Source organism: Brachyhypopomus gauderio, chromosome 8 (assembly GCF_052324685.1).
Source record: "Brachyhypopomus gauderio isolate BG-103 chromosome 8, BGAUD_0.2, whole genome shotgun sequence".
Lineage (NCBI taxonomy): Eukaryota > Metazoa > Chordata > Actinopteri > Gymnotiformes > Hypopomidae > Brachyhypopomus > Brachyhypopomus gauderio.
In genome coordinates, this window is record NC_135218.1 from 23,751,351 (window position 1) to 23,778,850 (window position 27,500).

The 27,500-nt window shown below is 42.3% G+C and overlaps 4 protein-coding genes across 11 annotated transcripts in view; 1 reads left to right on the forward strand and 3 right to left on the reverse strand.

Annotated features, from left to right (window-relative positions):
- The window catches only part of vps16 (VPS16 core subunit of CORVET and HOPS complexes), a 7,501-nt gene extending 4,188 nt beyond the window's left edge, over positions 1–3,313 (reverse strand). Inside the window, exons 1-9 of one of the 3 annotated variants that reach the window (XM_077015677.1) lie at positions 3,113–3,312; positions 2,340–2,428; positions 2,088–2,179; positions 1,781–1,909; positions 1,282–1,426; positions 1,064–1,179; positions 729–851; positions 362–417; positions 67–251 (exon numbers count right to left, since the gene is read on the reverse strand). In XM_077015677.1, coding sequence (XP_076871792.1) covers positions 67–251; positions 362–417; positions 729–851; positions 1,064–1,179; positions 1,282–1,426; positions 1,781–1,909; positions 2,088–2,179; positions 2,340–2,428; positions 3,113–3,162 — 985 coding nt within the window. In that variant the 5' untranslated portion in view covers positions 3,163–3,312. Of the gene's footprint in view, positions 1–66; positions 252–361; positions 418–728; positions 852–1,063; positions 1,241–1,281; positions 1,427–1,780; positions 1,910–2,087; positions 2,180–2,339; positions 2,429–3,112 lie in introns of those variants that run through there. The other 2 variants (XM_077015678.1, XM_077015679.1) reach the window with 2 other exon arrangements.
- Positions 3,314–4,272: 959 nt separating this feature from the next.
- Positions 4,273–11,953, forward strand: LOC143522040 (protein boule-like). Of its 6 annotated transcripts, none has more exons than XM_077015689.1 (12): positions 4,273–4,386; positions 4,481–4,590; positions 6,565–6,687; positions 7,439–7,530; positions 7,652–7,706; positions 8,171–8,246; positions 8,541–8,686; positions 8,884–8,967; positions 9,190–9,255; positions 9,379–9,513; positions 9,621–9,701; positions 9,867–11,953. In XM_077015689.1, exons 2-12 carry the CDS (start codon positions 4,576–4,578, stop codon positions 10,038–10,040), a joined length of 1,047 nt encoding a protein of 348 aa, XP_076871804.1. In that variant the 5' UTR covers positions 4,273–4,386; positions 4,481–4,575; the 3' UTR covers positions 10,041–11,953. The 6 variants fall into 6 exon arrangements, with proteins under 6 accessions (XP_076871804.1, XP_076871805.1, XP_076871803.1 ...); XM_077015690.1 differs by lacking the exons at positions 4,273–4,386; positions 4,481–4,590 and adding exons at positions 5,729–5,992; positions 6,084–6,117 and having other exon boundaries at positions 9,421–9,513; XM_077015688.1 differs by lacking the exons at positions 4,273–4,386; positions 4,481–4,590 and adding exons at positions 5,733–5,992; positions 6,084–6,117 and having other exon boundaries at positions 9,870–11,953.
- Positions 11,954–12,048: 95 nt separating this feature from the next.
- Positions 12,049–16,739, reverse strand: LOC143522041 (MOB-like protein phocein). Its single transcript, XM_077015693.1, has 8 exons — positions 16,614–16,739; positions 16,010–16,072; positions 15,165–15,265; positions 14,845–14,887; positions 14,362–14,448; positions 14,094–14,173; positions 13,406–13,517; positions 12,049–12,840 (listed from the first exon to the last, which is right to left on the reverse strand). Exons 1-8 carry the CDS (start codon positions 16,671–16,673, stop codon positions 12,709–12,711), a joined length of 678 nt encoding a protein of 225 aa, XP_076871808.1. The 5' UTR covers positions 16,674–16,739; the 3' UTR covers positions 12,049–12,708.
- Positions 16,740–21,589: 4,850 nt separating this feature from the next.
- Positions 21,590–27,500, reverse strand: part of LOC143522042 (uncharacterized) — a 12,336-nt gene continuing 6,425 nt past the window's right edge. The window contains exons 2-3 of the mRNA XM_077015694.1: positions 22,244–22,483; positions 21,590–21,871 (exon numbers count right to left, since the gene is read on the reverse strand). Coding sequence (XP_076871809.1) covers positions 21,590–21,871; positions 22,244–22,483 — 522 coding nt within the window. The remainder of the gene's footprint in view (positions 21,872–22,243; positions 22,484–27,500) is intronic.

The window sequence follows — 27,500 nt, forward strand, 5'->3', positions numbered from 1 at the left end:
AGAGAGAGAGAGAGAGAGAGAAAGAGAGATACGTGTGTGTGTGTGTGTGTGTCTGAGTGTTCCCACCTGGCACCTCCTGTAGCAGTTCATGGTGCGTGCCGTTGATGATTCTGACCCCGTCCAGCTCTGGCACCAGGACCGAGTCGTCGTCAAGGTGATAGGAGATGGTGTCTTTACACACTCCCGCCACAAGGAGGTGTCTGTCCCACATAATCACCACAGAGGGCTCACGACTCTTCTGCCTAGGACACCTGCAGAAAACGCCAGAGAAGAACTGAAGAGAAGAACTGAAGATAAAATGACTGAAAAACTGCTCAGACCACATGCAGATTACATATTGTGATCTTGGAGGTGGACCTACCAGGCCATCTGTCTGGGCGTATTTCTCACCTTGGTATCCACTTCACTGAGTTTGTCCTGCAAACATTTATGTTAACGATGCAGCCGCACAAATGTCTGTACTTACAGCCTCATAAATGCTCAAACATCACAGGTCAGAGGTTGAAGTGTGCGTGAGATGGCCAACAAATGTCATTTGACTACGCTAGGTCACATGTTAACCTGCTGTACCGCTACATGTGAGACATTATTAATCTGCTGTATTAATCTGTTGTATTAATCTGTTGTATTAATCTGCTGTATTATGTTGTATTAATCTGCTGTATTAATCTGTTGTATTAATCTGCTGTATTAATCTGCTGTATTAATCTGGGTAATTCTGTACGCACCTTCAAGTCCGTGGAGCCCATCCACATGTGTCCAGAGTCTGTAAACAGGGCCAGATACTTATAGCTGAATGACACGCACATGTTTACGATACTAGTGGCCTGGGGAGACAGCCCTGGAGGGCTCTAACACACACACACACACACACACACACACACACACACCAAAGTCACTGTATGTGCAACGTTATGCATATGCAACTTTAACCTATTTTCTGACACGCTATAAGAGCATCCAACAACACATGAGTGTTGCATGCAGTGTTTGCATTCACGCCCTATTAAATAATCTGTGTGTGTGTGTGTGTGTGTGTGTGTAGCTGGAGTAGTCTTCTCACCACAGGAGTGCATACAGCGTTGTCCAGAATAAAGAGATCTGCACCATTAGCTACCAGCACTTTACTCTGTCTGTCCTGTGTGATCACTGCCCAGCACGAGGGCGCCCCAGTCAGGCCTGGAGTGGAACAGCAGCACAACAGGGTCTCAATTCTACAACAGGGCACCAAAGATTCATTCTGTCAGGAGAAAATGAGAGCGTGAGTCAGGGCGTGCCCACCTGGTACCTCAGGTAACCGCCTCAGTTTCAAATCGTCAATGTTAGTTGCCAGGGTGAATCGCGATGCTTTTGTCACTATGGCAACCCCAGTTCCATAGGGTGAGTGGAAGACCTTGGCCTCCAGAACCTGGCTCTGACCCACCTCCTAGGTCCACGGAGACGTAGGGGTGCATGCTAGTGAGTGAGCTTGTTCCCTTTTACACAGATTAATTTCTGCACAACATAATTATTTGGATTCATTCTTATATTAAAAGGGCAAAACCAAACTATCTGCACAGTACAATTTGACACCCAACTATCTGACATAATGTATGATTGTCTTTGTGTTGGAATGTGGCAGTAACTGAGCTGGTGTGTGTGTGTATTTTTGTGTATATGTGTGTGTGTATATGTGTGTGAGCATGTGTGTATGTACGTGTGTGTGTGTATGTGTGAGCGTGTGTGTGTGTGTATGTGTACGTGTACGTGTGTATGTGTGTGTGTACGTGTGTATTCGCACATTCCCCATGCTGAAGTGCCTCTTGAAGTTGCCAAAGAGGTCATAGATGAGAATGGTTCCATCTTCCTGAATACAGAGCAGGTCATCACACACCGTCCAGCCCAGCTGTATCACTACACCACTCTTCCACTACGGACACACACACACACACACACATTACTCAGGCCTGTAAATTAAAAAAACACATTCACACTTCAGTGCTACAAAACACAAGAGGCATCTTTAAACCAGTTCACACCTGCTAAGTTTATCTATCTGTCCGTGTGTGTGTGTGTGTGTGTGTGTGTGTGTGTGTCTGTGTGTTTACCACAAAATTGGCCAAGGTGACTCCAGAAGACGAGTAGATCTCCATCTGTGGTCGAGCACTGGGAGAGCGACGCTGAGGCTCTTTCAGAAGAGCTGTGTGTGTGTGTGTGTGTGTGTGTGTGTGTGTGTGTGTGTGTGTGTGTGTGTGTGTGTGTGTGTGTGTAAAAGAGGAAAGCACAGAAACATACCTTTCAGACATTTGGAAACCCGAAACTAACTACCGCGAAAGTAGTTTACTTCGATAATAACTCACCGATGGGCCCTCCGTAGGGAGCAGCGGAAATTAAGCATTCTCTGAGACCATCCTTCAGAGACCAACCCATCTCGTAAAGTTCAATCTTCCTGTTTATGACGACAAACGGTTACCGCTTAACGCTGAAATACTCCTTACAACACTAATACCTTACAACATTACACGTGATACCTTACAACACTACACTTGATACATTACAACACTACACTTGATACCTTACAACACTACACTTGATACATTACAACACTACACTTGATACATTACAACACTACACTTGATACCTTACAACACTACACTAATACATTACAACACTACACTTGATACATTACAACACTACACTTGATACCTTACAACACTACACTTGATACATTACAACACTACACTTGATACATTACAACACTACACTTGATACCTTACAACACTACACTTGATACATTACAACTCTACACTTGATACATTACAACACTAAACTTGATGCCTAATTTAAAACATCCACATCGAGTTTATTTACCTATTTGTGACACCTGTCACGTGACTCTTGCTCCTTGGCTAGCTAACTAGCTAGCTAACTAGCTTACATTACTTGCACAATTCGCAAGCATCGATAATTACTATACTGGTTACATAATTTCAAAATGCTGCAGTTTTTTCTATGAATCACATTAATGTAGAAACATTTATAGTCAGACTCGTGTAAAGCAACAGCTAACTACATTAGCTTTTTAGCTAGGTGACTAGCAACAATCTCCTAGCTGTGGGGGAGTGTCTGTTACCTGTAGAAAGCCTCTCCAAGAGGATTCCAGTTCGCCGTGACAAACGCCATGTTTTGACTTGTATCCTGCCTGCTACAAACTAATGTAAAGGATTTTGCCCTCAGTAAAATTATTATTATTATTTTATTTGCTATTCATTTTGTAGCCTATCGGTTCCTCTTTTTCTTCGTCTGTTTGGCATGTGCTGTCATGTGATGATCCTCCGCGTCCTTGCGCCCTCTACTGGGCTGTTTGGGCTATTGACCGCGGCCACACGATGTCGCTGTGAACACGGTGGCGAACACGGGCGCGTCAGACCAGGTCCATGTGTCCTCGTACCCGGCGCCACAACGTTATACATAAACGTTTCATTAAAGTACCAACGCTTAACAAAGAAAAGTGGCGAGAAAGATTTCTCACTTGAGAAATGGAGTGATTTGTCAAATGAGATTAATCAGTCAACTTCAGTATTTAACTGAATTTAATTTACATAAAAGCTGCCTACAAATGTATACTGTTGGGTATTTTATTGTCTGCATATTGTTTTGAATATTCTCATGTATTTGTACATGTATCTTAATTATGTGTTCACATTTATTTTATGTTTAAATCTTTTGATCTTGCATTTTGAAACATTTTAGCTGTGTAAAGAGAAGTGTATGATTTGCATGTTTATCTCATAGCTTTGTGCAGCATGTTGGTCAACAACTTTGTATTACTGTAAAGGTGCTTTATAAATGACATTAGTAGCTTAAATTCATGATTTTAAAGATAAATTAAAAAATTGCAACAAAAACAGGAAATATGAGCATTATTTTTGAAGAATAATTGATAAATGTATTGTGAAGATGGTTTTGTTTTAAGAGTGAAGATTGAGAGGAAAGCTTTACGTAAATGGAGTTTGTCTTATACTATAGCTCTGTATTGCTATAGCTGTATTGCTATACAGTCCAACAAGATTAACAAAATGCTTTGGTTACGATCTTGCATATGATCAAGTTATGAGTCAAGAATACATGAGTCCTAGTAACAAGCAAAGGATTAGAAGAACTGAGACTAAAAGCAAGAGGAAAAGAGGGGAGGTTACTTCAATGTGTGTGTGTGTGTATGTGTGTGTGTGTGTGTGTGTGTGTGTGTGTGTGTGTGTGTGTGTGTGTGTGTGTGTGTTAACTGATACCAGGCTGGAATGTGAGGACTGGCATTGGGGATCTAGTGACAGCATTAGCTCAACTCTCAAACATCTCCTCTTCTCTTTTCCTTCTTCCATCTCTCTGTCTTCCAGTTCTCAGATAATGGTAAACTGCCTCTCCAACCCACCATGACAACGATTCATCTGCTTGTTTAAATCTTTTAAAGTGTCTCATTCTATAAATATGTGTCTCATTGCAGTATGGTGAGACTCTAAGCCGTCCAGGAGGGCAATTCTGTCTCTCTCTGTAACACGACATGGGCCCTCCACCTACGGTGCGTCTGTTTGGACGGGAATGTTTCTGCAGGACGTAAGCCATATAACTACACACATGTCTAGACAAAAATGTTGGATATTTTTGATATTTTTGAGCATGCCCCGATATGAACATTAGATTACTTAAGAGTGCAGGCTATGATTTTCACATGGTGTTATTTCAATCAGTAACATCACTAAAGTCATGTGCACTATAGGAAACATATCCTCACAGCCATAAGAAATAAATCAAACATTTTAAAATGCAACATGGTAAACTATGTGAAATCTTACTTATATGTTTTTATATAAAGTGTTAATCACTCATTTGATTACTTTTGTCACTGAAAGCAATAGACCATTGACATTATTACTGTTTCATGCTTAGCAACTATTACTTAATGTTTCACGTTTACCAAAAGAATAGAAAATCAAAGTTTGGTACACATGCAAATGACAAAGTTGACGGCAGATACACCTACAGATATATTAAAAAGCTGTGCTGCATTAACTATGTGGTATGAGGGAGAATGAACAATAATGTAACTAATTAGAAAGAATACTTGAAGAACTTCACAAAGTCCCCCTGGTAAAGTACAGACTGGTGAAAAGACTTCAGTTAAAGAATTTAGAGATAATATGTACACAGGCAAGGGGATGTAGGACCATACCGCAAAAATACCTTATTTGGTAAAGTTCCAGATGAGGGAATGCTAAAAAAATGGAAGTAATAAATATATAATGTATATATATATGAATACGAATGACGTGGGTACAAATTCATGATGATTGGAAATAATGGTGGTAGAACCTTAAAGCAAATATGTGAAAATAGAGGGACGTGTATGATTTTGAATATTTTGAACATTGGATACATTCCTTGGGGAGTGTCTCAATTGTACACCAACATTGATCTACAATAAAAACTGGGACCTGTTATTGTCTTCAAGCAATATTGGTGTCTGCCTTCATTATTTCATTAAGTATTGGGTTTTGAATTGTTTTTGCTGGCTTTGTTCAATGATAATTTCGAGAGACTAACTAAAGTGAGAGCCTTAATAACCACAGGTATTTGAAAAAAATGATATTGTTTTTCTTTGCTCAGACGTAACATCTATTTTCCCGCCACGATTAAAGTGTTTGAATTAAAGGAGCAGTCCATCTCTGATGTTTAATGGGGGATATCCAAGATATATAATATATAATATAATTTGTATATATTTATTTACTTCAAGAAAATAAATAATATAAAGATATTGTAATATAGTGATTTTGAATAGTTTTCTCTTTCGTTTATTATTTCGCTAAGTTTGATGAGTGGTTCGTGCGTGTAATAACTGTAGTAGTACAACCTTTACGCCACAAGCCGGTTAGCTCGTTTAGTTGGTAAAAAAGAACCGGACCAGTCGGGCTGTTTTTCTTTTATTTTATCGTCCCCGTTTAGTTTGCACGGACAGGTAAATGGAAGTGGGTCGTGTGTTTGGTTTACTCTCGTCCAGCCGTGTGTAATGTGTCCGTAACGTGTGTGTTTCACCGCCGTCTCCACAGATCCAGCAGGCCGCAGATGGAGAGCGAGGCGGGCGTGAGTGCGGCGGCGCGGCGCTGATGTCCGCCTAAAAAAACACCTTCAATGGCGCTACGAGTCGCCCATATAACACTTAATATCAAAAGTTGTGTGTGGAGAGATTATTGTATTTATTAATCGAGTTGTGAAGTTGTGGTGATACGTGTTCAGATCGAAAGAGGTGGAGAAAAAAACGTGCTAGCTCAAAGCTAGCTGTGGCCGTTGATCTTAACGAGGGAGGCTAGCTGGCTAGCACACTATTGGGGTGATGTGATTTAGTCATTAATATTATTATATTATATATGATAGGCTATATGCGGTATTGAATATGGCGTTATTGGAAGCTTATAAATACACAGCTCCAGACCAGGTCGTGTAGGTGTGCTGACTGGCTGGCAGTGGCCGGGTTTCGGCAGGTCGGTGGTCGGTTCTGTGATGGATGGATGTTTCTTTCAACCCCCCCAGACCCAGACGAGCTCTCCTCCCACCAGTCCTGCCCCAGCCAGACCGGTCACCTCCATGCATCACGCTCCTCGATTCGGCACAGTCATCCCCAACCGCATCTTTGTAGGTGGAATCGATGTTAAAGTAAGTATATTTGTGGTGGTGGTGGTAAAACATTTGTAAGTGTAAGTCACCGGATGGTTTAAAGTACACAAAGGTATGTGGACGCCTGACCCACCACACAAGCGTATTGGAGGTCCTGTTCCTAAACCATGGGTGTTGATGTAGAGCTCACATCGTCATTGCGAGGTCTTGCACTAATGTGGGAAAGTGGCCAGGGCTCAGGTGTGGGCAACTGAAGTTCCTCTGACAAACCAGGTCTTTCTGTGTTGTAGGACCAGGGGAAGCCCTTCCCCAAAGAGTTACCACATAGCTGGAAGCTTATGGTTATATAAAATGTCATACTGTGCTGTTACCCTTCCCTAGAACTAAGAGTCTTAGCCCAGACCCTTAAAATGATGAGATTTAGACAGAAAAAATGCATACAAAATTGTTTCCATCAACTGTGGTTATGCAAAGAAACTAGATGCCATAGACGTAGTGATTAGGAACTACACCGAAACAAGCAAATTTGAAAGATTTAGCCCAATCTCATGACTTGCTATACCATCATTTATTCAAAAACCCTTTTCTAACATCCATCACTCATTCTCCCAGTTAGGCTATAGTGATTTGTTCAATTAATCCATCCAATTCATAATTTTTGTACACCTGTTAGCAATTAGGAAGGGTGTCCATATAACTTAGCCCATGGAAAAACAGTGTGAAAAAGAGTGTCTAGTGAAAGACTCTTTGTTTTTGTCAAAACCTTATGTGTGTTAATTTGTGTGTTTAGACTAATGAGAACGATCTCAGACGATTTTTCTCTCAATTTGGAGTGATCAAAGAAGTGAAGATTGTTATTGACCGCGCTGGAGTGTCAAAGGGGTGTGTATCTCAGTGTCTCCGCCAGCACTCCAACATCTGATGTTTGAGTAAGAACCTCTGGTAATGGAGGTTTTTTGTGTGTGTGTATTTTGTGTTTTTTTGTTTGTTTTGTTCTTTGCAGATACGGCTTTGTCACGTTCGAGAGTAAAGAAGATGCACAAAAGATTCTGCACGATGTAAGTGTGTGTGGGTGTGTGTGTGTGTGTGTGCTGTGACAGAGAGACACCAGCACAGTATACACAGCTGATACTTGAGTTCTGGTTGTGAGTGCACGACCCGGCATCCCGGCTGGTTACGATGCATATGGTACCATCGTTATTTGTGATTGGTTATTGAGGAAGCTGTATCTTAGTATTGCTTTCGGGTGATAGGAGATTGTGGTCAGAGTGATTCATTAATACAGATGTAGATGGTAGTCTAATCTGTTTTCAATAATCTGTTCTCTCTCTCCCTCTTGCTCACACTCTCCCCTTTCTCTATCTCTCTCTCTTGCTCACTCTCTCTACCCCCCCTCTCTCTTGCTCCCTCTCTCTCTCTCTATCTCTCTCTTTCTTTCTCTCCCTCTCTCTCTCTCTCTCTCTCTCTCTCTCTCTCTCTCTCTCTCTCTCTCTCTCTCTCTCTCTCTCTCTCTCTCTGACAGGCTGATCGTCTGTGTTTCCGGGAGAAGAAGCTAAACATTGGCCAGGCTATTCGTAAGCAGCAGGTGGGCGTGTCCAGTAAGTGACCCATGCTCATGTTTCCCTCTTCATCACTGACGATGGTGGCCACAGCACAGCTACCACCTTGTGTGGAGGTGTATGGCATCACGCCGATCGCACTGAACGTCCTGCCAACATCGGACCGCTCAGCTGCTTCCTGTGCAGCTGCCAGTGCTCTTGTCACCGGGGTTACCAGTCTGCGAACCAGCTGATTGGTTGACTGATTGATTGATTGAATTTTATTGTCATTGCTCAGTACACATCGTGGCAGTGATACGCAGTTCCTGGCGTGTACGGCTGTGTTTCTGAAAGCAGGTGGCTACACCTCCCTGAGTCTCCCCACACCGGAAGGCACCATGTACCTGACCACACCCACAGGATATCCCTACACCTATCACAACGGAGTGGCCTACTTCAACACACCAGAACCCAGCACACACAACTCACACTGGCCTCCCGTAAGTCCGCCTCCCACACACACAGCACATTATGAGTCAGAACAAGCATCACATAAAACACACACACACGTACTGTCCAAGTGATAATTATATACATTATGTAACACACTAATACACAATATGTAAAACATTTGTATGCTGTGTATAACTGTTGTACTGCTGACTGTAAGTTACATCTTGCTGTTTGTTGGTGACAGTCGCACGTGGTCTCAGGATCTCCAGTGATGGTGACACACACTCATCCTTCCTTCTGTACTCCACAAACGTACCACCAGTACCAGGTCAGAGGTCACAGAGGCAGATGCACAGATACCACAGCAGGACAGTGTCAAGTCCAGGACCAACTGTCAAAAGGACTGTTGATGGTGAAATTACCAGCAGACAGTGTCTCACATTTGTTGTGTACCTCTCTCTCTCTCTCTCTCTCTGTGCCTTTCTCTCTCACTCTCTGTCTCTCTCACTCTCTCCCTCTCTCTCTCTCTCTCTCTTTCTCTCTCCAACAGCATGTCTCTCAGGGTCCTACACAGTGTGTGACTGGATACCTTCCGTGGGCTGTTCCTCCTGTCGAGGTTTGTGTGTGTGCGTGTGTGTGTGTTAAAGACGTTTTGCTTGCCAGTGTTGCATTCTGCGCTCGTCTTTTAGGTTAACGTGTGTGTGTGTATTCCGTGTGTGCGTGTGTGTGTGTGTGCTAGTCCCCTGTCCCTTTGAGCTCGACCCCTATGTTATATATGCAGCCCGCTGAGCTAATGTACCCCCCTATGGAGCTGCCCTCAGACGGCGGGTGTGTGCAGACAGCTGTGCCTCTGATGGAGGCTGCCCTTCCTGAAGTAAACACACACACACTCTTTTGCACACTTCATGTTGTATAAGGGGACGTGCAGTGTGTGCACAGTATATATAATGTGTGTGTGTGTGTGTGTGTGTGTGTGAGCAGGCGTATGTGGACCACATGGTGCAACCCCCCTATCAAGTGTGTGTGCAGAGTGCTGTGATTATGTCCCCGGATGGAGTGAAGGTGAGATGGTCTCTCTGAGCTCAGAGCTCCTGCTACTCTATAACTATATACTGACACTGGACTGCTGTGCTGTGCTATTGCCGGAGTTGAGATCTGTATTTTGCAGTGAAGGAAAAGCCTTATTACCTGCATGGCAACATAACAGAGGGATACTTGTGTTCATAGCAGGAGCACAAGGTCCATCCAGTCCGACGAGGTTACTGCCCCTCCCTCAGTCACCTGAAGCCCAGGTACAGCCGCGGTTCACATTTCAGGCACCTGCGTAAGGACTTCGTACCCGACCCGGCTCACAACCCGGCCCCGCCCGCCGGTTACCCTGCGCAGGACGCGCTGAAATAGAGGCGTACGCTCAGCAGAACCACCTGGTCGTCCCACTGCACCTCACACCTCAGCACACCTGTGTCCCAGGACCGGAAGAACACTGTCCTCTACAGCACGGCTCACGCCCAACCAAACTCTCTCTCTCTCTGCCCGAAAACACTTTCTGTCCAGCCTAAAAACCTAAAAAAAAAAAAAAAACCTCCACCAGAGCCCCATGTTAACTAGTCCTAAACACGCTTCAGTTATACACCACTCTAGCCAAGCAAAACAACACAAGCTAGCTTTTTGCCAAATGTCAACAAAAAATTTATCCTGATACAAAAAAATAAGCCTTCATATAAACTAAACTTTTTTTTTTCAGAATAAAACACAAGTTAACACTCTCCCGTTGCTGTTTGAAGTTATATACTTATAGTTACATACTAACCTCTTTATATGTTCTGTATATGGTGAGCACTTATCATGAACGTTACAAATCTGAACCCTGGAATTGGAACTGGATCGAAATTTACCAAAGTCAAGAAAACAACTGGGAAATGGTGAAGTTTGCAAAACATGAGGCTCCGTGTGGTTTAGTTATAGAGGTGCAATCCTGTTGCTATTTTCATTTTAGTCAGCTAAAACGTACAATACAAAACACGAATATTTAAAAATAAGCGTATTTGCTAAATCTGCAACCAATAAAAATTTGATGAACCATAAATAAAACCTTAATAAATATGTAACTAATATAACTAATAAAGCTAACAATTTAAACTAATAAATAAAGCTTAGAAATGAAATAAATCAAATAAGATAAAACTAAAAAATAAAATCAGTTAAAAGTTCACGTGGCCAAATTCGTAAAAGAAAGAACGGCCAAAGGAAAACGTCACGTCCCGTTCCTACCGACTGTCTGATGGAAACGACGCAGCTGCCTTTTACACAGAAAGAATGACGTCATCGTGTGTTCTTATACTTGTTTTTAACTCTTAAAACACCTTAGTATCATTCTACAGTTTTGTTAGTCTTAGTGCTTTTTTGATCAGCTTGTGCATCCAGCTACAACTATTTATTTATTTAAACATATATGCATGAATGTGTCTAGTATGTGTGTTATAGTTTAATCAGGAGTTGTTCACCCTCTGTGTTAATATGCTCACTTCAGACAAGTTTGTCACCATGAGTCTCTCATTTTGGGAATTGGGTGGACTGTATGTACATAGTTACAATAAGTTTTCACTGGTTACATACGCATTTTATATCGTGATTTAAATAAACCCACTGACATATTTTCATAAATATTTCTTTATATGACACTCACTCGTGATCTTATGAAGTCATGGTGATGACCTGAGTCTACCATTACTGGTTTATGGGCCTGATTCCCTTTGATCTTCACCACAGTGCTGGTCTTACACTACCACTTTAGGCCATGCAGTTTACATTCAAACATCTGGTCCAGTGAGTGTTATACTGAGTAGTAATTTAGTGTCTCGTAATGCTTTCCTTTATGTCTGGTGCTGTATTTGCATAAAGTGATACTGATCGGTACAAATGTTTAAAAGTATGACTGCAATATTTGGAGTGTATTTTATTATTGTTTTTAAGTTCTTTGTTTATTAAACCTCCAGGACTCTTTTCAGCTGTTGGGATTGGATTTGTACTTGTTTTGTTTTGTACATTTTTTGAATGCTTTTAAAGAGTTAAAATGTTTCAGTGCATTTGCCAAGGTTCGATTTTTGTAGTTAAATGTATTTTAAATATGCCAATATGTCATTACCATGGTGATTTTGTAGTTAAATGTTCTAAAAAAAAAGCCAAACTGTCATTGCCATGGTGATTTCGTTGTTAAATGTGTTCTAAATATGCCAAAATGCCATTGCCATGGTGATTTGTGTAGTTAAATGTTTTAAAAAGTTGTTCAGATCAATAAAAATAATTGAATGATGCCTTGACTGAAACTGGTCCCATACTAAAACACACAAATACACACACAACTGTTCCAATAAGCTATTGGGCTGTAAGCAAGACACACACCAAAAGCTACATTATCTTTACTTGTTTATTCATTATTCACATAGAAATGAAAACGATAGTTTAATAGAAACCCAACAATAACAGAAAAGACTGGATGGTCTTAGTTGTGAATGCTTTGCTCAAAAAAAAAAACAAAACCTTAAGTCACATTAGCAATAACTTAACCAAAAGGAAAATGCAAGCATAGAAAAAGCTAGCAGAAGGTTAAAAGATAAGAACATGACTGGTTAAAAATACGAGATATCTGTAGTGTTGCCAAAGCTCTACCGACGGCAGGGCTGCTTGTCAGCTGGTTCTGGTGATGCTTCTTTGTGGGGAAAATATCCTGACTGCTGTGTGCAAGCAGCTTGGCGGTGACAAGGTCTCGTGCTGGGCTGTCTGAGATGACAGGATTTTAACGGGAACAATGGTGTGTGAAACAACTCGCATGTCAAGTGTGTGTTGTGCACTTTTACACAAGTGAGGTACATCACGTACATAACTCAATCTAATGCCTGGGCTGTAAACTATGACGTGTTAAAGGAAAACTCCACCCAAAAACCCTAACAATGCCAATGCTGAATGAAAGGGAGTAATGGCGACTATGCAACTGAGATCCTGGTCCCCACTAGTGCTGTATTTTGTCACTAAAGTTAGCGTTTTTGCACGAGCGTGTGCACGTGTGACCTCAGGCCTCACTCTCGGCAGAGCCAGAATTCTGCTCCTCTTCCTCCAGGATGGGCACAATTAGATTGTCCTTTGACATCAGATTATATTTCATTACAAAACGTGTAAACCGGTGACACAGGAAGGTTTCGTTCTGGGGTCCAGATCCGGTCCGAAAAAAAAGAAGAAAGAAAGAAACACAGGCAGTCTGGGTTAGTCTTAAATGACACACTTCTTTTGTCCATCTGAGATATAATTCAGGCCAAATTCGCATCCTGTACACCAGGGGTGCCCATAAGTTTTCAGCTTGCGAGCTACTTATAAGACGACCAAGTCAAAATGATCTATTTATTTTTTTGTGGCGTGTGTCGATCATTGACGGGGGGGACCGCGTCAAACCCTAGACGTCAGATTGGCTACCATGTATGTCAATCAAAATACAACCGTCAGTGCAGATGGACGATAGCCTGTCATTCATCCACTACTTTTTAATGTCATGCGGTCTACCCACACTTCCTTCACGATCGACCCACACTTCCTTCACGATCGACCGGTAGATCGCGATCGACATAATGGGCACCCCTGCTGTAGACTCCGATACTGTCTGTGTGCATTCATACACAACTACACAAAGTCTAGACCAACTTCTACTGTTCCTCACCTCAGGTTGGAGGACATGATGGATATGACGGGACGGATGGACAGGACACACAGCTCACCTCATACTTGTCGAATATCTGGCGGTGGTGGAAGTAGGCGTGTGAGAATATCCTGTAGATACGGCGGCAGACGGATCCCAGCTTCGCCACGGACGACTCCTTGATGCTCACGCTACGAGAGATCCACGCGCTCACAGGTTAGGATACGTAGCAGCCACCGACGCCCGCCTCACCAACCCATTCAGAACATCACCAGCACACTAGCTATCAGATAAATATCCAACTTACGTTGATGTTCAGAGCGAAGAGGAAGGCTTACATGTTCATATTTAGAATTGATGCATTACGACTCGATCAGTGCAAGGATTAAAGCCCTAAGGCAGGGGTGCCCACAAGTTTTCAGCTTGTGAGCTACTTATTAGATGACCAAGTCAGAAAGATCTACCTATTTATTTTTTAGCGATGTGTGTCAAACCCTAGACGTCAGATTGGCTACCATATATATCAATCAAAAAACAACTGTCAGTGCATAATTCATCCACTACTTTTTAATGTCATGCGATCTACCCACACTTCCTTCGTGGTCGACGTAATGGGCACCCCAGCCCTAAGCCATAAACCTACTGGGATCTTCTCTTAATCACCAATGAGAACCACATTGGTTCTTCTGTGGTTCTCATCACGGTGGTGAGTTCTTCAGGGTCTGCTAATACTAACGGATGTGATGTGGGGCTGTTGTATTGCTCACCGGCTGGGGAAATACTTGTTACTGTTCAGAAGACAGGCAGCTCCATCCAGTGTATGTCTTGTATAGTCTATGGCAGGACACTTGGGCGAAACAGACACAGGACTGATTAAATACACAGCAAACCCCTCGTAGTTCCTACTGCATTAATCATAGTTGTGATTCAGGCGTTCTGATTCAGGCATTCTGATTCGGGCGTTCTGATTCGGGCATTCTGCGTCAGGCAGCACAGCTGTTGCAACACTCGTCATCAGACTACAGCTGAATTCACCTCTTTAGGGGTTTTATGTGCAGCGCAAAGAAAGATCCACTGCTCTGTAGCCGTCATCTGTGTGCATGTGTCAGGATGGCACTCTCCCTGAATGAGAATGCAAGAGCATGCACACGCGTGCACACACACACACACACACACACACACACACACAGTGAGATGAAGCTGTAATGATGTAATTAAACTGTAATATCTTAACTTCATTATTAAAAACTTAACATGGCTTTATATTTCGATTACAGTATCATAATAATATTATTCCTTACTAATATTGATAATTATATTCCTTATGGTGATAGTCTGTATAATAATGATAATCTGTGTAATAGATAAGATACTCCAGTAATATATCATAATAGAATTAACATTGCCAACTGTGATTTGACTTTCACACAGAATACAGCACCTGTAGTTGTAGCATTTGAATTAAGAATAGTCATCTTTCATTTGTGACAAAAATTATGACTAATTTTTCTGTTAAACCTGTAATTTAACAGCAAGGCCGTTCAGCTCCAGACAAAACTGCCTATAAGGGACAGAGAAAATGAAGTCAGGACAAATAGCTATAATAATCTGTCCTGTCACAGAAAGACACAATCACATGATTTTAGTAAGAATGAAATGAATTCAGTTCTCGTTTATGTTGCTGTTAAGGACCAAATCTCCAGACACAAACTAAGACAAGGTTTGGCTTTTCAATTAACATTCCCCACGGACAGTGAAACTCGTTGCAAGACTAACTGCAGAAAAAAAAACGAGCCATCAGAAAGATTAATAAGAAGCAGTAAGCGCACAGGGCTCACCTCAGATGCTCGTATTTCCAAACTCCCTCGTCCTGTCCTTCGGGGGGCTCCAGGATCTTGTCGATGTTGGCGCAGTCGGAGCGAATGTTTTGCTGAATGTACTACAGAGGGAATGAGAGACTGGAGTCAGACAGCTGGCAGCCATCTCGGGTTGGGTTAGGGTTCTGAATGGGTTTGGGTTCAGGTTAGGGTTGGTGTTCAGGTTCAAGTTAGGGCTGGGGTTCAGGTTCAGGTTAGGGCTGGGGTTCGGGTTGGGTTTGGGTTCAGGTTAGGGTTGGTGTTCGGGTTGGGTTCAGGTTCAGGTTAGGGCTGGGGTTCAGGTTGGGTTCAGGTTCAGGTTAGGGTTGAGGTTCAGGTTAGGGTTGGGGTTCAGATTCAGATTAGGGTTGGGGTTCAGGTTAGTGTTGGGGTTCAGGTTAGTGTTCAGGTTAGGGCTGGGGTTCAGGTTCAGGTCAGGGCTGGGGTTCAGGTTAGGGTTGGTGTTCGGGTTGGGTTCAGGTTCAGGTTAGGGCTGGGGTTCAGGTTGGGTTCAGGTTCAGGTTGGTGTTCAGGTTCAGGTTAGGGTTCAGGTTCGGGTTGGTGTTCAGGTTCGGGTTGGTGTTCAGGTTCGGGTTGGTGTTCAGGTTCGGGTTAGGGCTGGGGTTCAGGTTAGGGTTGGTGTTCGGGTTGGGTTCAGGTTCAGGTTAGGGCTGGGGTTCAGGTTATTGTTCAGGTTAGGGCTGGGGTTCAGGTTCAGGTTAGGGTTCAGGTTCAGGTTGTGTTCAGGTTCAGGTTAGGGTTAGTGTTCAGGTTAGGGTTAGGGTTCAGGTTCGGGTTGCTGAGGCTGAAGAGTGCGAGCCCCCCACCTGCTGCACCGCTAACGTGCTGTCCATCTCCTCGAAGGACTCCTCGGGCCAGCTGTAAAAATCCTGTCAACACATCCGGACAGCACCATTACTTCCCACAGACTTTATTTATATATGCTACAAAAACATCACACGGTTTAACTATTTCGTTTACGTCTTACCATGACATGCACTCAGTGTGTATTCTTCATCGACACTAAACGCTGTAACCTCCTCTAAATATGTCGTTATAAACCCAAACACACGAGTAACGACACACAGCAGCAAGCGGCTAACGCGGCTAGGTGTTAGTAACAAACCTACGGGCTTCACAAGCCGCCTAACTATGTAACTAATGCGGGTTTTTTGGCTAACTTTATCATATTTCCGCAAAAATAGCGACTATATGGACCAGATAACGGAGTGATTTTAACCCCACGGCCCTTCGTGTCCACGGCGAGCTAGCCGTGTGTCTGTTAGCCAGCGACCGTGGTCCTCCTTATCCCGCCGAGGAGGAAACGGCCGGCTAGCCGAGTGCGATGCCCAAAATGATCCCTAACTTTGTCACGTTAACAACTGGACCTTAATTACGCCTGCTGCTTCACTCTTGGGGGGGTTACTGCACCTTCGCCTTGGTCCCCGGACGGTTCCTCCTCAGGACTGCTGCGCCCTCCGCCATGACCATCTCGGCAAGGTTCCCGGATGTGAGCGAGTTCCGTTCACACTCGGATTATTTACGGCAGCTTGATGGTGGAAGGTAGAGCGATTAAAGAAGAGTCGTTAAAACAGCTAGAGTTCACTTTAAACTGTTTTACTGTTCCTAAACTCCATTGTCGTTGTTTTTTTTTTGAAATGCTAAAAATAATATGCATTTATTTAGCCTTCTTAATTATCATTTTTGTTCAGTGTAAGGCTGTAAAAAGGCAACTTCTGTGGGTCACATATCACACGTGAGAACATGCGTGTTTAATGAAGACCAAACATTTAAGTGAAATTTTAAAAATACATTGAGGCTTGTATTTACTCTGTTATCCTGGCCTGGTTGTAGTTGTGGAAGGCGTCTAATTCTGCTTGGTCCAGTAGAGGGCGCTAAAGTTGGAAACAAATAAAACGCAAACAAATGGATGTCCGCTTGATGAAACCAACACAAAAGTTTTTCTAATTCCCTGCATGTGTATACACCATGCTATTTTCATATATATTCATAATCAATTATTATAATCACTAGAGAACCTTTTAGCATGATTTATTTGCTTCGCTGTTTATGACTAATGTGATTTTTTTCCCCCTCAAATATGATTTGTGTTGTAGGTGTTGTAGGCGCACGCACACACACACACACGCACACACACACATACACACCATTGTAAATATTGTATTTACTCTATTTAAATGGGGACTATCCAACACTGCTACTTTGAGGACCTTACTGAATAATACCAACCGCAGAAAGGCAACAATATCAATGAATATCACAGTTTAAACTGAGATAAATTGAGAAGCCTGCTCTCTGAAGGTCAGGAGGTCCACGCGTCTCCCAGCAGTGAAAACCACCCAGCTGCCATAGTTCTCATCTAGAGCAACACCACACACAAAGCAGTGCTTTGTTAAAACAGAGTTGTTGTTGGGGGAAGAGAAGACAATCAAAAGACCAGAATCCCTGAAAATGCTGTCCAGTCCCACACAACAAGCGAGGGTCTGGGAGCATTTGTCTAAACAAAGCACTAGACAAAGGAATCAACGTCCTGCTGAATTGCATCCTTGATCACATAGCTGTCAAATGCAAAATAAATCTCATACATCCATTATATGTACTGCTTAATCCCACTAGTTGGGGTCACGGGGGGGGGTTGGAGCCAATCCCAGCATCTCCGGGCAAAGGCAGGTACACCATGGGCAGGTCACCAGTCCACCACATGGCCAAAACTCACACACTCACACCTACGGCCAATTTTGAGTGATCAAACAACCTACCATGCATGTCTGGACTGTGGGAGGAAACCGGAGTACCTGGAGAAAACCCACACAGGCACAGGGAGAACATGCAAACTCCACACAGAACAGCCCAGACCGAGAATGAAACCCAGACCGCTTGCTGTGAGGCACAGTGCTAACCACCACATCACCATTTCACTATAATCTCATACACTGCTAGGTAATCTCATACATTGCTAGGTAATCTCATACACTGCTAGGTAATCTCATGCATTGCTAGATAATCTCATACACTGTTAGGTAATCTCATACACTGCTAGATAATCTCATACACTGCTATGTAATCTCATACACTGCTATGTAATCTCATACACTGCTAGGTAATCTCATACACTGCTAGGTAATCTTTTCTCTAAAACCATCTTAGCTTAGCTTGGTCCTGAAGCACCACGGCCACCTCAGTGTGAGACTCCAGAGCTGCGTGAATCACGTGGCGTGACCATCACTCCTGAGGCGTTGGGAGGTAGAGCAGCTGTCAGAGTGTGGATGGAGAGTGAACGTGAGGAGTGAGTCCTTGTATCTCCTTGTCACGGGAGACACCCAGGACAGGTGTGTGTCTGGTACAGCTAGTCAGGTCCTCTTAAAGTGGTACCAGGTGAAACAGCTTACATTCTCAACATTTTCTTCCACTGTAATTTTATGACTTTTATGACTATGTTTCATACATATGTAACAAATATGGCATACTGATTTCACATGGCCACAGAGGAGAAATGAACAATGCTTTATTTGTCTTTGTTAAATTGTCTTTGATAGAAAAGGCATAGATGAGTAGATCTATTGTAGTGTGGATCATATATTGATCCAGGCCAAAAAAAAATGACAGAGAAAGAAATAGAGAGAGAGTGAGAGATTTAGAGTGAGAGTCATAGAGAGTGATAGATTAAATTGAAACTTGAAACTTTATACTGCCAGTATGATGTTTAACCCTAAAATTGTGCTTTCAGGGTAAAACATTTATGGAAGTATGCAGAGGCACAAAAAATACCAATCAGGGGTGGGTTTCCCGAAACGTTCGTAGCGCTAAGTACTTCGTAACCTCGTAAGAAACGTACGAGGTTAAGAAGTACTTAGCGCTACGAACGTTTCGGGAAACCCACCCCAGAAAGTCTAGCCTCACTTTTCCGAGCTTGCTGGCTAGGTTGAGTCCTTCAGTAACATGGGCTGGCTTGAACACGACCTCTTAATGTCTTTCATCCCTAAACAAAAACATTGTTATGTAAACCAGTCAATCTAATGCATCAGCATTTCTCTTTAACAGTGTGCTTCTTCCAGACAGAGGCTTCAGTGTGCAGAATGGAACATAAGAGGCGGCCTTTGTGTGCCCAAACAAGCCGAGAAGCCCTGACCCTAAACTAACAAACTGCAGTTCACTAGTTTACCGCTGGAGGGAGCCTTTGTGAATCCAGAATTTGGTTTCTTTCTCTTCAATCCTCCACATTACACCACCCATTCTGAACGCTACAGACATTTTGTGTTTACGCAAGTAATATGAAAATGTCTGATACTGAGACGGAAATGGCTGTTGAGTACACAGCTTAGAAATAATTCTCTAAAGCTGTTATGTAAAATCCTTAAGCAAGTGTGCCTTCTACCACCTCTCTGGGACGTATTTGCAGGTCCACTGACAGAGAATGAGAAATATTGGAATGTTGCTCCACAAAGATATACATGAACTTGTAAAAATATAAGAACTTGTTGTTTTTCCCTGCAATTATGACTACAGCACCTTTCATCCCCAAACAACACATTCCAGTGAGTCTAACGTAACTGTCTTCTTTGTTATGTCTAACACTGCATTGTCTAATATCTTAAATTACAGTATATCGTAAACATTGTTGTAATATATATATATATATATATATATATATATATATATATATATATATATATATATATATATATATATATATATATAATGTATAGAAAGACAATGTCGAAGAAAATCCAGCAGCTGTATGATGAGGAAAGGGAAGTGAAACAGGTTATTGTGAAGAGCGCCACAAATGTGTCTCTGACTGCGGATCACTGGACCTCTGTTAGCAACAAGAATTATCTTGGTGTGACGGCTCATATTATAGATGATGAATGGAAGATCCAGTCATTTGATTTGAGCATGCAGAAGACAGGCACTATGGAGATGCCTGTGGCAGAGGCCTGGGAAATTAAAGAAAAAGTATACCATCTAAAATGGTATTAAAAAACATCTTCTGATTTACTTAAATTCTTCTTATTCTTCCAATATCCTGAACAAAACTTCCAAAATTAAACATTTTTGGTCAGAATTTCCAGTGTTCTGAAAACTGTTTGCTCTGTTTTCTGCACTCATCCATTGGTCTGTGTAGTAGACTGGTGGAAAAATATACAAGATGTTGAAGTTTATGCTTATGTTAATTGATTCATTCATCATTCAAACTTAAATTAATATTTCTCATGTTAAATACTAAAATGCGATTAATTTCGATTAATTAATTACAAAGCTTCTGATTAATTCAATTAATTTTTTTGATCGCGTCCCACCCCTAGTACATATCATGGTTACATGCAATAATATATATATCATGGTTTCATGCAAGTATACATGCATGGGACAACAATGACCTGTTCATTATTATTTTGTATGCTGAAAGTTTTCAAAATATGTCTTATCATTAGTGTTATGTTCCAGGAGACATGTATGTTATTATATATGGTATGGAAACAGGAACCTGGGGCCATGGAGAGTGACGCCTCACTCTGTTGGCAGAGTAATTGTAAGTGTAATAACAGCCTTGTTTATGAATAAGTACTAAATAAATACAGAATTTAATTGCCCTGACACTTAAAAATCATACTGTTACGCTAACCCCCACCCTCTCCAGTAGCTTCCGTTAGATAGCGTCAGTATATGCACCCAAGCTACAGGGGGCGCCAGTGGTTTGTGTCCTGTCATATAGCCTTTTTAATGTTGTCCTGTTCCATGTGTTCTCTCTGTTTTGGTTTCTTGCCACGCACCCTCAGGTGTTTTGTACCTCATTTAGTCTCATTCAGCTTGAATTCAGTATTAAAACTAAAACAAATACATCCACCTCAGCCTGTGAAACCAACAACCAAAAAAAGGTTAAACTGTGTTACCCAGTAAATGATCATCTCAGCACTAAACTGTCCCTCTCTCTCTCTCTCTCTCTCTCTCTCTCTCTCTCTCTCTCTCTCTCGCTCTCGCTCTCTCTGTTTCTCCGTCTCTCTGTAGTATTTAGCATTATATGAATGATTCATCATTAAACACTTTAGAACTTTTGGCAATAACCTTCTGATTAACAAAGCCAACAGTTTGGTAAAGTCTTGAGGTGCATATCTATATCAGCAAAGTATTAGCTTATTTTTTTAAATGTATGTTTTTAAAGAAAATAATAGTTTACAACAGCCAACTACATATAGCCTACAATCCTGCTAGTTCTTGCTGGTTCTTTATTACTAGTTTTTGCTAATTTCTAGTGCTAGTTCTTGCTCATTGTTAGCTTTTGAACGGAGGCGATTCGTTTGCTTCACACGGTGGCACATGACCTCAAAAAAGTGAAAGTCAAATGCAAACTGAAATTTTATTTGCCTACAATTTCTTCAGGCACATTAATGACAGGAGTCTGTGATGCGTCTCATGGAACTGAACTTCACTGGAGAGCTCGGTCCAAACTCACGCAAGCTCCTGTACTCTCCGGGCCGCAGGAACACCATCCTGCCTTTGTAGTGTGGTTGTTCGTACACCAGCCAGTGGCCATCCGTCACATGGCACGACTGCATCTCCGACAGGTGGTAGCGCTCCAGAAAGGAGTCACAGTCTTCTGTGACCTCGTACTTCTGACCCCCGAAGTTCTCTCTCTCATAGATCCTGATTCTGAAGGCCCCACGGTGCTGGTTGGATCATTTTGGAAGGAAATAAACAAACATTGAGACATTCTAATTGATGTAATGAAATGTAGCCGACACAGCATACAGTCACCTGCCCCAGCAGGCCACATGGGCTTTTTGACACTTGCCATTACTTCATCCAGGAAATTGCACTTGAAAAGGGAGTTTTGTATCCCAAACACACAGAGTAACTACCAGTCCTGGTTTCATGACAAAAACACTGAAGGGCTCTTTATAAATCAAATGTATTATCATAATAATAGTATTAGTAGAGTATAATAATAATAATAGTAATAATAGTAATTAGAATAATAGTAATTAGTAGAGCCTCTCTTTCAGAATCTGGTGATCAGGTGAGGTTCAGTTGTACCATACCGGAGGGATCATTCGGCAGGATCTGATGGAATCGACCATCCCCATGCACTGGTAGTGGGAGTATGCGCCCACCCTCACGAAGTACTGGTTCCCCTTGAAGTTGGGCTGGTCGTAGACCATAAAGTAGCCGCTCTCCACCCTGCAGGAGCAGCAGGAGCTCAGGTAGATGGTGAGGTCAGCACAGTCCCCACTGCTCACGTACCAGCGACCCTGGAAGTTCTTGTCCTCGTAGAAGATTATCTGGGTAGCACAAAAATAATACTTAGCGCACACAAGAATCCATGTAGAAGTCCAGGATGTTCAGGGTCACGTCTGCGAATGCAGTGGAGGTCAGAAATGCAGGAGAGACGATACATTTGAGTGCTGCGATTTGTTGATGAAATATCGATAAATGTGGATGCTACAGTACAACGTTTCTGTGCTCCTGCAGAATGGTCTGAGTGGTCTGAGAACACGCTGGCTTACCTTGGCCATGGTGGACTCCACACACAGATGATGTCCAGCCTACTGCTTTTATACGTGATCTGTTTTCCAGGGGCTTTTTGTTATTCAAATAGCCAGAGGGACCCAGACCTGTTGAACAGGCAGATTGCTATTTTCTGTTCATTTAAGTTTCTATGGCAGGATCACAGCCTCATGAACGCAGGGGTCCCACTATACAAAGTGGTTTTATTCAGACAGATGATTATCGAGCATTCTGCGTCTGCCCTGTTCTAAGATAGAATCTTTCATTATAGGTAATCGCTATGGCATAAGTCCCCCATATACAACTTAGTAAGCATGAAGAAAAACATGCAGAATTCTGTATCAAGACTTAGAAATGTTTTATATGTCAGACAGATTAAACAACATTTTTTTCTAGAGGGAAACTGTAAAAGAGTAAAATCCTAATTTGAAGTTTAGACATTTTGCTATCGACATTTAGATCGACTGGGAGCATCGGCGCCATTTCTGATAGACTGTCTGACACCGCATAAATATTCTTACCCTCATGACAACCATGTTGTGTGGCCAACACATTAATTATTATTCATTTTAAGATTAATTAAATTTCAGTTTGGGTTTAGAATACTTAGAATATGCTTTGGGAAACTGGAGTTTCAATTTCATTTGACTACATTGCCAAAAATCGCAACACCATATTTTAAGGAACGGTGACAAGGAGGGAAAAGATCCAACAGTGCTAACAAGTAAGCCAGTATAGACCAGTAGACCATATCTCTGAATAAATATAGACCAGTAGACCATATCTCTGAATAAAAATAGACCAGTAGACCATATCTCTGAATCAAAGCACTAGTGTGTGATCTGGACATGCGTGCTCTGTCTACAGTGTGTTATCTGTGATCTAATTCGCTCCTGTGTGTGCCAGTCTTTGTGGGCGGGGCACTGGCATCACTCTACTGCCCCTGGGTTTTCCAGCTGGCCCGTTAGCTCCGCCCACGTCCCCATCTTCCTTCCTGCGCTCGGGTGGGAGCTGCTGTAGTTTCCAGAGAAGCAGGGCGTTTCATCCAGATGTTCTTCATCAACTGTGCAAGCTAAGAGCCTCTGGGGTCCTGCGGTTTCTTCCTGGAATCAAGGGGGATAATAAATCATGCTTTAAAGTGTCATGGACGATTAACTAAGGTCGACAAAGGTTTTAAACCTTCCAGGTCATAGGTCACATTGCAGCGTCACTGCATGTAGCAGAACCACGAGCTGCAACGCTACATGTGCTTTGGTTTCAGGACACTGTGGTTTATGCAAAAGGTCCTGCACTGCAATGTAAGGCCAGCCGCTAAGACCTCAAGATCTTAACAAACAGCACACAAACACGTCACATAAAATGACAACTCAGTTTATAAAATCTGAAAGATCCCTCTGTATAATTTGGTATACACAAACAGCTCTACCATATTAGAAAACGTTATGGAGTCTCTCTCATAAAAAAACACTGCAGTGTTTTTCCTGCAGTGTGTTGCTTTGTCTGTGTATTGCAGACAAATCTTGTGATTCGACTGGCAAAATCAGTAGAGGTCAGGAGGTCATGAGGGCTGTCCTGCATTGGCAGACACAAACCACTGCTGGCAACAATTGAACTGGATTAATGAATCTTTTCGGGAGATCACTGCGAGATCAGACAGTCAGCATGTCTATCAAACATGGAATAAAGCCATGGAGTCGAAAGCAAACGTGGCATCTGCTGTTGTGTGCATGTTAACAGTGGTGTGTTTAAATAACAATGAATGTGACTGACAATGCATTTCAGTGTCCCACATAAAAAACCTCACTGCTGCCAGCCTACAAATGTCTTTTTTTCTATATCACCTAAGTCATCTCTAAAGAACCCCTCCAAACAGCCCCAGCAATGAGCCATGTCGGCAAGTGAGGGAAAAATGATTGCCCGATTTTGACCATCGGATCTGGGCATCTCCACAGATAATCTATTTCAAGGCGTGCATCTTCCAAGATGGCTGCGTTGAGCACAGCTCTGTCCTGACCTGACCTCCACCCTGTATCCGCCCTGGGCGTGCAGGATTGCCAAAGCCCTGTGTGCCTCACTTCCAGACAGGAATAACACAGGTAAAAATGAAACAAAAAAAATCCCAGAAAAATCCTAACCGATGTTGTTGTATTTCTGATTCCTCTCTCTCTCCCTCTGCCCTCCCTCCAAACTCTCACTGAAGAGTCACTTAGCCTAAGTGATCATTTTAACATGGTTTCTCAAAAATGCATCATACTGTATAAATATTCCTTTTTGTAATTAGCCGTTTAAATTATAATTTTTGAGACCAGAAAGGCTTTTAAAAAACAACATGAGCTATGACGATGTGTGTCACTCTTCTAGTGTCTAGAAATATTTCTATTTACCCTTGAACACTCGGAATAAGTGTCGAAATGCTGCGTCCTGACCGACAGCTTCATGTCCCGCAACCTGCTGTAAAAATTCAGTTTGAGTGGTACATTGTCTCGCGTGACATCGTAAACATTGGTACAATGCAAAGTTTGATTAGGGTGGCTGCAGTGTGTGTATGTGTGATGTGGTAATTATTCAGGCAGGTGTAATTAGTGCGTTTGTGTGTATGGGTCATTTGGGGTGGTGTAGCTGTGTGTGTGTGTGTGTGGGACAGTAATTAAGTGTGTGTGTGTGTGTGTGTGTGTGTGTGTATTCATCAGTGTTGATGGCTAAAGCTTGAGTCATAAAAGTGATGCATGTTGAGAGATGTGGCAGTAAACCTGTGTGGAGTACCAGCTCAGCACACAGGATTTAATTCAGTTCAGTTCAGTTTGATTGATATCAATCCACTTTGTCTTAAACCAGTCCAACAGGATCCAGGTCTCCACACCTGCAGTGGTATGACGTGGCAGCTGACACCAGACAAATCTGAAAGCATTTTTCCTATCTACTTAAAATTATTACTAATATATTATAATTATTACAAATTATAACTAATATTAAATGAACACAGCCTGCTACTCTGAAGAACCAGTGTGTCTGTCCACCTAGATGGCTGTACGGCCTGTTTGAGCACCATCACAGAGCTTTGAGATGTTTCACACACTCTATTATGAGATGAGACAGAAATGGCCTGGTTTTAGACCTCTCCTCTGCCACACACCGTATGGGAGGGAATTAGGTGGAATCCACTTGCTTGTGTGAGGCTCATGTTGGGTTTGATACGTTCGCTGAATTCCCCACAGACTGACACTGGTGTGCTGGCGTAGTTTACGCTGAATCTTCAACACGACGCCGGAGAAGACAAGGGGTGTTGGCGCAGTATTTAATTGCAAACACTAGATGTCACTGTTGTTGTCATAAAAATGGATGGCTCTGGATGCCTTGTAGAGTTTCAGCAAGAGTGCTGGTCTAAGAGATTAATCATACAACAGGTAAGAATTAATTCTAGATTGTTACTCTTTGATAATATATAAACGTTTTTTTCATTTGTATGAAAAACACACACTGAGGATTTGTGTTTTTTTTTGTTCTTAAATGCAGTACCACAATGCAGCAGTATTCTGCTCAGTGAGCTCAGTGTAAACATGTTACAACAGAAATTCAGTACATGTAGTCATGTTTGTTTTGTGGCTCGTACAATTTGTTTGTGTGTGTGTGTGTGTGTGTGTGTGTGGACAGTTGATTGACCATGCACTCTGAGCTCTGTGTGTGTGTGTATATCATGGACAGTTGACTGACCATGCACTCTGAGCTGTGTGTGTGTGTGTGTGTGTGTGTGTGTGTGTGTGTGTGTGTGTGTGTGTGTGTGTGTGTGTGTCTTGGACACTTGACTGAACATGCACTGTGGGCTGAGTGGGGTGGGACCATTCTGATGAGTCACTGCACATTCCCCATGTCAGCGTTTCTCTCTCATAAACACTTTCCCGCCTGTCCCCACACACTGAACTAGGCCGTGAGATGAAAACACTCCCCAGAACAACGCCAGAGGCTCAAAGACCCATCCAAAACCTTACTAAAACCCATCCATTACTAAAAACTGTTGGACCTAAAACAGCTTCGTAAGCTTCTCCCCTAAAACCCGAGGCACGCTTCTTGTCGAGATTTGTGCACTCTGAGATGTACAGGAGTGTCTATGTAGAGCACTCACTAGTTTTGAGACTGTTAGGAAGATCTTGGATTTGGACAACAGTCCTTCAGGTTTAAAGCGTCAGGTGGAGTCCTGAACTGACTCACTGTCAGGTATTAGTTGCTAAGAGACCACAACAATCAACAGTGTTACTATACAGATGCTACCATGTGAATGACATATAACACCACAATAACAGTAACAAATGAAACCAATTGGATATTCAGATATATTTAAGTTGTATAAAAGGATTTGTCAAACAACTAAAAAGGTTAAATAAGTGTTTACATTTTAAAATAATTTTTTAATTATAATTTTTATTTTTGCATAATCAGTATCACCTGAATACATTTTGCAATAGTTTTTGAGAAATGCTAACAGTTCTTGGCAATCGAGATTTGGACCCTTCTGTTAATGACTTCCAGACGTGACCCGTGATATGTTCTGGAAAGATGGCTGGTCATGTTTAAATAGTTGCAGCTGTTTGGGTGGTGTAGCTTTCAAAAAAGGATGGAGAAAGAGACAAAAACAGGGTCATATCTGATCTGAATAAAACAAAACAAAAAAAACCTGGTGTGTGGGGCAGGACTCCCGCTGGTGTGTGGGGCAGGACTGCCGCTGGTGTGTGGGGGGCAGGACTCCCGCTGGTGTGTGGGGGGCAGGACTCCCTTGGTGTGTGAGGCAGGACTCCC

What these genes read in the sequence shown, in the direction of transcription:
- LOC143522041 (XM_077015693.1), bottom strand. Translation starts at nt 16,673, where the DNA reads ATGGTCATGGCGGAGGGCGCAGCAGTCCTGAGGAGGAACCGTCCGGGG. An exon ending in TGGAAATACGAGCATCTGAG is followed by an intron (nt 14,888 to 15,164) that starts GTGAGCCCTGTG and finishes TGTCCCTTATAG; the next exon opens with GCAGTTTTGTCTGGAGCTGA. An exon ending in AACAAGTATTTCCCCAGCCG is followed by an intron (nt 13,518 to 14,093) that starts GTGAGCAATACA and finishes GATCTCTCGTAG; the next exon opens with CGTGAGCATCAAGGAGTCGT.
- LOC143522040 (XM_077015686.1), top strand. An exon ending in CACAAAAGATTCTGCACGAT is followed by an intron (nt 7,707 to 8,170) that starts GTAAGTGTGTGT and finishes TCTCTCTGACAG; the next exon opens with GCTGATCGTCTGTGTTTCCG. An exon ending in TGGAGGCTGCCCTTCCTGAA is followed by an intron (nt 9,514 to 9,620) that starts GTAAACACACAC and finishes GTGTGTGAGCAG; the next exon opens with GCGTATGTGGACCACATGGT.